Source organism: Etheostoma spectabile, chromosome 5 (genome assembly GCF_008692095.1).
Source record: "Etheostoma spectabile isolate EspeVRDwgs_2016 chromosome 5, UIUC_Espe_1.0, whole genome shotgun sequence".
Lineage (NCBI taxonomy): Eukaryota > Metazoa > Chordata > Actinopteri > Perciformes > Percidae > Etheostoma > Etheostoma spectabile.
Window position 1 is genome coordinate 17,339,137 of NC_045737.1, and position 9,504 is coordinate 17,348,640.

The window sequence follows — 9,504 nt, forward strand, 5'->3', positions numbered from 1 at the left end:
GTGTGTGTGTGTGTGTGTGTGTGTGCACGTGCACGTGCACGTGCGCGCGTGGTCATAGCCAGTCTCTAGATCCTCATTACTACTGGCCGCCTTCTTCCCAGTGGACCCGGAGCACCCAGGCATCCACCCAGCTCGTGGCTGGGCATTCAAAACAAGCTGGCATGTCCACTGGCAAACTATCCATCCACTGCACTGTGCTATCTAAAACTCCTCATTACCTTAAGTTTAGAGGGTTGGTTGGATATATGGAAGGCGGAGTAAATGGTTTGATGTACAGTTTATATGTAGATGGGGTTTATAGAGCAGAATATGGATAGAAAAATGTAGGATGGATGGAAATACTGTCACATATCAGGACCAAAACATCAATCCCTCCGAATCCTTTATTCTATTCAGTGAAGATTGCTTCCCAGCTAAAAAAAAAATAGTAAAACTTTGTCTTTAAACAAGCCCCATGAGCACATCTTAAATTGAATACACCACTCACATGGAAGTGAATAATATGTGAGCGTAGAACAGCAGGTTGAGGAGTGATGATAACATTAGAGCCTACGGTTGGATGCTGTGGAGGTGAGGTTAGTACATGCCATAAGAATGCTTCACAAACAGCAGAGCAAGCAAGTTACTGGTACAGTTACAGTAGAGTTTTAGGTGAACAATGCAATGTTTTATTCAGCATTGTTATCCAGGTAACTTAGAAAAACAACTTGTTTTGACTGTTTCAGTGAGCAGAGTCTGTTGTGTGCCTGAACTAGCCTGCAGGCTTTTTTTATCTAGCCAATTTACATAAAATGGTAATATTAGAATCAGTGTGAGGGTAGGGAATCAACCACTATGTTGGATACCTGGGGTCATCAAGGTAATATACAGGTGAACTGCGCCGTATAAATATCACTTCATTAAAACTATCTTTACTGAAGCTTGGGAACAACGTAGAATATAAACTTACCTACCCAATTTGATTGCCGCCTATCTAGAATGCAGCAATGTTGCAGGTAATGCAGGTGCTGTTGCAGGAAGTAAAAATTCCAGTATGTACTTTCAGAACAGTTATCTCAGTGGAGGGTCTACTTTCTTCATTTAATCACCTTGCCCTTGTTTAATTAGTTTGGGCAACAGCCAACAGCTTCTAAGCACAAACCACTAATGAGCCAAGCAGCACAACAAAACTACTTTGTGTGTGTGTGTTTCTTAGTAGTTTAGCTTCTTGTTTGTCCAGGGAGACATCTAATTCAACTATACACAGGCTTCTCTACAACTGTGGAAATACACAAAGCAATGTTGTATACTTTAAGCAGTTTAGAGAGACTCGAGGCATGAGTTGGAAAGCCCTCCAGAACAACATCAAACCATAAACCTGCCATTATCGTGCATCTGGTCCAACGTGTTAATCTCTGTTTGTCCACATGTTGTCTAACCCAAATGTAAATCTAAATACATATTTGTTTCAGATGTGGATATTTGTACAAGACAGGGATGGGGCCGTGGAAAGCCAACAGTCTGTGGATTTAATTCAAATCTTGCACCTCAGCTGCTGGTTTCACTTGTTAGTTCATCTCCCTACCTCAGCAAATCAGCTGGTGGGGAGTCTTTGGTTTGAGTGAAAACCTTCAAACAGTTGGCCCCTCCATGGCCCTAGTTTTCCATTCCTGGTGTATGATATTTCACCTAAGAATAACTCAAAACCAAACCAAATTCTGCTCGTTGGACAACTGTGTTAGGCAACAGCAAAACAAAAGGTGCTGTCAGAAGTGCATCAATGGTCGCCAAATCGTTCATTTTTTTGAAAAGCAAACAGAGTAATTACATTAACGTCCCAGTACAAGCCGCCATTAGAGTTTCCTTTGTCTGCAAACCTCACTGGGGCTCCAGCAAGTGCATTAACCTAACAACTCCTCTTTAGTCACGCTCAGGATGATTCTTCCTTAAAACACACTGCTGCGGTCTCTAAACAGCCTCCATTATAATCACAAAGCGTCTTGTTTGCCTCCCTCAGTGACACTTCTTCATTTTAGTGGGTGAGGTGGGCAGATATTTAATAAAAATGATCTTCCCGAAACTGTAACGATTCATCGAGAACAGCAGGCAGACCCTCATTTCTGCACCCCCCCTCCCTCTTTCTCAGCTCGCCTTCCTCTCCTTCGCTGTCCAAATCCTATCAAGCTGTCATTTCAAAGTCCAGTGTGATTTGGGCTTTGCCCCAGGGTGGTGCACAATTAAAGCTCTGCTTGGCCCTAATAAGGGACACACAAAAACTGCTGGCACCTTCTCAAGGCTTACATCATGCTTTTTTCCTCCCCCCCCCCCCCCCCTTCCCTTCAAACTTCATTTTTTCTGTCACTGTCTCTCCATCTCACTCTCTACCGTCTACCTTCTGGCTCTGTCACTCTCTCTCTCTCTCCCTCCCTCCTCGGTTTTCTTAATCGTTTTAATTATTCAAAGACAATTTTGCCTGGCGGTTATCCTTTTTGTTCCGTCTCATTTGGATGAGAAAACCCCAGCCGCTAATCGACCAATTAGGCCAGCTCCAGATGACATCATTGTAGTTTGTTTGAAGAAAGTTTTTTTTTTTTGCAGCCATTGAGCCAAAGGCAATGGTGTGCATCTCTGTCCGTAATTGAAGTATACATCTAGGTTGATTTTTATTTTCCCCCAAATTGAACACATAAGTGCTGCTTTACTTTTAATTATCTGCCATAGCAACACTGGGTGCAAGATAGGGCCCAGGGACTTTTACTATTAGTTTTAAGAACAGACCACGGTTCACCAAATATTGACGTAAGCGCCCTTTAAAAGCTTAGTCGACTCTTTGAACTCATACATTTGGTGGTGCATTTGGAGGTTGACTGAATTTAAAATTTAAAATGTTTTTTGTTTATGTGTGTTCTTGCTTTTTAGATCCACGTCTACAGTTTAGAGACGTGCAAATCTGTGGCTTGTGTCGGCGACTCGCTGGGAGATTTCACCTGCATCAACCTGAGAGACAGCCCTCCTCACCTGCTGGTGTGTGGAAATAAAGACAGGAGGTAACACACTTGCGGACAGGAAAAAAATTTCCCAATACTGACACTCTGAGATTTATTCAAACATTACAAATGGTTGAAACTGAGCCAAGAAGTTAAGATAAAAGGAATTTCTGTGTAATAGGTTTCCCACAGTGGCACCAGATGGGAAACTGGAGCTACAGTACTATTCAACAGAAAGTGTGTGTGAGAAGACCTAAGGCTCTATTCAATTTTTGCATTAGTCACACTTCACACGGTCTCTCTGTTGCCTTGATAAAACAATACGTAGTAAAATGGTAGACGGAGGCATTGACACACGCAGATGTTTCTGCTCTTTGTGTTAAAAAGATATGTCTACCTAATACGAGAAAAAAATCGGGCCGTCTTGATCCCATCCAGCAATCCATCCACACATCCATGCAGGTACGCACACTTGCCACATCGCTATCCTGGCTCTCTAGATGAGGACAGACATAAAAGAGCCATTCTCATCTATTCTGCACTTGTTAGCGGGTGCTGCGGTGCATGAGCTGGCAGGAAAAGAAAAATCCTTGGCACATCTTCGTCCAAAGCTGCCCCTGTTGTTTCTATTCAGCACCAAATCCATCTGGCTGTTAAGTAGTTGGCTTGAATCAAAAGACAGACCACATCATATTGTTTAGGTGTTGTTATGACTCCTATCAACTGTACACAAAAAATGCTCTGTTAAAGATGTTTTTTTTCAAGTGCAATACGGGAAATGTTCAGCACTAATGAATCCCTTCTTTTTGTCCAAATGAAATTTGTCCCTCTGTTTTTTGTGAGATCCAGGGAGCAAATGAGGGGTCTTTATAAGGGTTGCTTGGAAAAAAGCCACCACTGTGCCAACAAGACAGATGTGGGCAAGGAGGAAAGTTTTAAGAAATAGTGAGTGTCATACCTGCAGTGACTCGCTTATTATTATGCAGGAGTGCACTCAAGAACACTTGGAGTCTTGGATTTGACTCGACTTTTCCTTCCAGTTTAAAAACTTTAAATTACTTCAAACTGATTTTTAGTCACGCTGGTAACATGGCTCTACGGATGGCAATCTGTTGGTCAGGGTCCACCACTTTGGTCCAAGTTTAAGTTTCTCAAAAACGATGCCAGGGATGTTGTAATTTTGAACAGACTTTCATGGTCCTCTGATCACTTGACACCTCACTCTTCCAGTGACAAATTGCAAAAGCTACTACATGTTTTGGCGCAAACGTGTACAGCTATCATGTTTCCTAGACAATAGAGTCTAATGACTTGATCTTCTGAGTTTTCCTATAGATTCACCAGGAAACTCACATTTGGGATTTTGAGTAAAAAATCTCCACAACAATGGCTCACAATGACATTTTGTACAAAGATTCATGCTCTCCTCAGGATGAAGCGAACACACTTTAGTACAATTTTTTGTATTCGACCAATACTTTGGTTTATGACCAAATACAAGAAAAACTGCCATTCTCATCAGCTGGAGTTATTGATACATATTAACATGCTAACACAGACATTATACCTGCTAATAATCAACATGTTAACATTGTCATTGTGAGCATGTTGACTGACGTACCACTGTGGCCGATGTACCGCTGTGCCTTAATACAGGCTAACAAGCCACTAGCATGGTTGTACTAACTTTTAATTAGCCGTTTATTTGACGCTAAAGGGTAATGGACACAGTTCTGTACATCCCCTTAGTTGGATAACTTTCACCTGTTGTGGAGTTTGGTTGATTTTCTCATTCTTGAATTCATCTTACCTTGATCTTGCAGAAGGATTCAGGTGATTAACCCACAGGTTGTAACTGCAAAGTCTGCAGAGCAGAAGACCTGTAACAAAGTTTTGCAATTGTGTCATTGTGCACTGCGCCAGACAAAATGCGTAATAATGTTGAAGGTATCAATTTGTATGAAATACTAAACAAGGCCACTTGGGATCACCAAATCACAGGTTTGCGTCCAGCACAATCCTGAGTGTATGATGATTAATGTCTCGTCTAGCTGTAGGAAACTAACTGGAGTTTTCTGAGCCTCTCTTATTAGGCAGAGCTCCTCCTGATTAATGAAGAGGAGTCTGGCCACTGACAGCTCACTGAAGACAGAGCCGCTTCCAACATTAGATTTATGGTTCCCTGCGGTCTGCCAGTAATGCTCAGTCCTCATTGTTTAAACGTGTGCTTCCATCACGTAATGCCACTAAACAAGCAGAACTGTGGACATCAAGACCTCGGTGCCCATTTAATCGTTTAACTGTGATTCTTGAAAACATTTCTGGAAGCGGAAATGAAATCAGTTTGAGTCCCCAACGTAAATTTGATTATGGTAATGAAGTCTTGGAAGAAGGTTGATCCTGGATGAAGTCATGTCCTGGCTGCTTTCAGCTGCAATAAAGCCACAATGACAACAGATGGAGCTGACGGTCCCCCGGGCTTGAGCTTCTCATGAAACCCAGCAAGCAGAAATCCCTGCTGGTATTGTCTTTTTTTTAGATCAGAAATACTAATACAAATACTTGTACTTTAATAATAATCATCATATCATAAAAGCTCACATAAAACTTTTCTTAAAGCAGTATCCTAATCAAAATATGTATGAAAGTGCTCATATTATGCTAACTTTCAGGTTCATAATTGTATTTAGAGGTTATATCAGAATAGATTTACATGGTTTCATTTTCAAAAAACACCATATTTTTGTTGTACTGCACATTACTGCAGCTCCTCCTTTCACCCTGTGTGTTGAGCTCTGTTTAGTTACAGAGTGAGGCATCGCACTTCTGTTCCATCTATGTTGTGAGTCGCATATGCGCAGTACCAAGGTAAGGACTACTAGACAGTCATAAGCAGAGTAGGAGGGCATGCCACCTTAGCAGTTAGGCGAACATTATAACGTGTGTTACAAAGTGACGCGCGTTGGTCACCAAAGTAAAGGCTGGAAGACAATAGCGCTGTTTGGAGCCGTTGGTAAACAGTGTTTTCTGTTGGAGATGGTAACTCCTTTGGGGGGGGGGGGACTTTGGGCTTTTTCACTTTGTAAACCTATAACATTCACAACAAAGGAGAGGTAAAAAGACAAAAAGCATAATATGAGCACTTTAAATACATATATGGGTAACCGTAATGAATCCATTCAATACAAGAGCAGTCAAAAAGAAAGACAAAATTACATTAACAAATTATTATTTTGTTCATTAGGCAAATAAAATCAACAACGCTAAGAGTCAGGTGAAGTCAAATCAAAGTCTACAACGCAGTGGTTTTAAAGATGAAACAAGATTGTCTGCCTGTGGCCACAACAACATGTGTTTTGAATGTGAACAGCAACATCCTCAAATCAGTTCTTTATTTGTCTTAACTTTGGGAAGAGATGTATGCTATATATACAGTATATTCCACCATACTGTGTTGTAATTCTTCCTTGTAGACCTGTATTTGTACCTGCTGGTATTTTGCAAACCCTTTATTCATGTTTTTAGCGTTTTTTATAATTATTTTCATTCCTTAATCTCTGGTGTTTAGATGTTGTTGCTTTTTTAATGATTGGCTTCCCTTGACCAGCTGTTACAATACTCCCTTTGTACCATAATGGATTTGTCAAGCCTCATCTAATGTAGCAGTTTCATGTTTAGTCGGTTACTGTCCGTATGCCACATTTACTTGGTATCGTCTCTATGTTCATTGTCTAGTGGAAGTGGTAAATATACCCTGGTAACGAATAGCAGCAGTTGGGAGGCTGGAACTTGCACATCTGCGTCAGTTTGTATTAGTCTTTGGTCTCATGACTGGATGTTGAAAGTTCCTTCAATAGTGTCCCTTTGTCTGTAAATGAATGCACTCTTTGACAAAAAAACGGACTCTCTCTCTCTCTTGTGCAGTCTTGGAGTTCTCCGCCTCTGTAAGCAGAAAGTGAAATCCAAAAATACCATGCTTAACTGGAAATGACTGATACTACTGTACTCACTTCACTACTTCTATTATTGGACTCCCTTTGAATCACTTACTATTTGCAATTATAATACTCACCTAGTGTTACATTATTATAGTACTGTCAGCAACGATGTCTGACCTTAATAAATAATGCATCATGTTTTTCAATTGACCTACAGTACCTGATTGCAATGCCATGGCAAATGAACAACACATTTGTCAATAAATCAATAATCATTTGTTCTCCGCTGTGATTCAGGGTGAGGGTGTTTGACCTACGAGCCGGCTCTTCCGTAGCATCCCTGTACGCCCACCACCTGGGTGTCACCTCGGTGCAGGCGGACGACTGGAAGATCGTGAGCGGCGGGGGTGAAGGATTGGTATGCGTGTGGGAGATGAGGATGGGAGCCAAGCTGTGGGAGATGCACAACAGGTGGGACTGTCTTTGTTCTGAGCCACTTAGAGGAGATAAACCCCTCTGCTCCACTGATAAAGACGTTGCATCTGTTTTTGTAACTGAGTTTCTTGGTTTGTAACACATCGCAGTTGTGGTGTGTGCCTTTGAGATTAGAGTAAATTAAGGTATTTTAGAAAACCCATTCCCCCAGTGATTGTACATATATTGTTTTCTTTTCATTCATGTGTCTTATTTTTCTCTAAATTATTGCAAGCAACACCAATAAGATAATAGTCCCAGCCAAATGCTTTGTGTGTTTCATTGCAGCATTGACAAATTCTTCATATTTTGTATTGACAAATGTAAGTTACATGTAGGCTGTATTCTGGAACCAATTTAGTACCACATCCACATGGTCCAAGTTAAGAGAAAATGTGAAGGTGGACAGCTTTTTGCTGTTCACTGATTAGAAAACATTAATTTAGCAATGGGGGGCGGCTGTGGCTCAGTGGTAGAGCGGTCGCCTGCCAATTGGAAGGTTGGTGATTCAAGCCCGGGCCCTGCAGTCCCATGTCCTTGGGCAAGACACTGAACCCTGAGTTTCCCCCGATGCCGATGCCATTGGAGTATAAATGTGTGCGAGTGTTTATCTGATGAGCAGGTGGCACCTTGTACAGCAGCCTCAGCCACAGTGAATGAATGTGTGTGAATAGTTCCTGTACTATGTAAAAGAGTCCATTTACATAAAATCTGAATTATGACATGTTTAGATGTAGTATAGTTTAAGTTATCTTTACTCTAGCCTTAAAATTCGTACAAAAAGACAAGCATGCGCAAGTAAAAAAATAAATAAATAAAGTAGATATTTTATACTGAAGGTGTTGTTTTCTGTCTTGGCTACAGGCATCCTGTTAGGCATGTACGCTTCAACACCAGTACCCTGGTAACAGCCAACATCCCTGATGACAAGTCGCCAAGGGGCGCCTGCATCACAGATGATGACCTTACAGCTCACCGCAGGTCACTGATCTCCCTCCCACACTCTTCTTCTAAATTTATTTTTTAACCTGGATCTCTTCTCGGCATCCACCTCCCATTTCCCACAAGCTTACAGAGTCTGTGAGTCAGACAAACGCAGTGAACTGACAGCTTCTCTGTACCTTATTTCCATAAAAGAAAATTCAACCTTGTAACATTTTTAAAACAAATAGTTTGATGGTTTGGGAAATGCGCTTATTTTTTTTTTTTTTTCCAGAGTGAAGATCAGTACCACTCTCATGTCTTTGTTTATTAAGATCCACATTAGCTTCTCTCTGTCTTTAACAGAAGCTACTCTTCCTGGGGGTCTATTAATTCATAAGAATATTACATAAACTGGATTATATACTGCAAATTTATAACATTCATACTCACAAAACATTTAAAGAACAACAGAAACATACATCAAAGGTACAACACAACAAACTTGTGTACATAACATTTATACTCACAACATAACAATTAATAAACAATACAGTGGACAAGACTCAACACAAGCCCCCAACCTGTCTATTACGTACAGTTGCTCACATAATCATTTATGTCTTCAATGGTTCACAATAGAAAGAAAGCACTAGTCTAGGTCAGAAAAAAGAAAAAGGATAGCCCACACTTATAGTATAGTATAGTGTACTATACCATTTATTGTGTAAAAATTTTTTTTTTCTGTTCGCTAAATTTGAATTTTGGCCCGCAACCGGTTAGCTTAGCATAAAGACCGGAAACCGCTAGCTTGGCTCTGTCCGAAGGTTACAAAGTCCGCCTACAGGGACCTATAAAGCTCCGAGCCCTTAACACTATAGCTTGTTTATTTCATCTGTACAAATACCAAAGGGGCATCCTTTGGTCACTGGTCATGGCCAATAAATACTGCAGCACTCCCCCTGTAAGACCACTAATTGTCGTATTTGTGTTACTTTTTCTACTCTTTATGCTAAGCGGACTGTATCTTCAAATCTACTGAGAGTGGTATCAATCTTCTCACCTTACTCTTGGCAAGATAACAAATAAAGTGTAAAAAAGTGTATTTCCCAAAATGTTGAATTGTTCCTTTAAAAGGAAAAAATATTTATATTAAATATTGTGTATATATGTGTGTATATATGTATATATATATGTATATATAT

The 9,504-nt window shown here is 40.6% G+C and overlaps 2 protein-coding genes across 2 annotated transcripts in view; one reads left to right on the forward strand and one right to left on the reverse strand.

Moving 5' to 3' along the window:
- The window catches only part of fbxw8 (F-box and WD repeat domain containing 8), a 23,357-nt gene that overhangs the window by 12,915 nt on the left and 938 nt on the right, over window positions 1-9,504 (forward strand). Inside the window, exons 8-10 of the mRNA XM_032516894.1 lie at window positions 2,899-3,026; window positions 7,202-7,375; window positions 8,243-8,359. Of these exons, the coding sequence (XP_032372785.1) occupies window positions 2,899-3,026; window positions 7,202-7,375; window positions 8,243-8,359 (419 nt within the window). The remainder of the gene's footprint in view (window positions 1-2,898; window positions 3,027-7,201; window positions 7,376-8,242; window positions 8,360-9,504) is intronic.
- The window catches only part of tesca (tescalcin a), a 10,921-nt gene continuing 10,658 nt past the window's right edge, over window positions 9,242-9,504 (reverse strand). The window contains exon 9 of the mRNA XM_032516901.1: window positions 9,242-9,255. The gene's annotated coding sequence lies outside the window, so the exon portion shown is untranslated. The remainder of the gene's footprint in view (window positions 9,256-9,504) is intronic.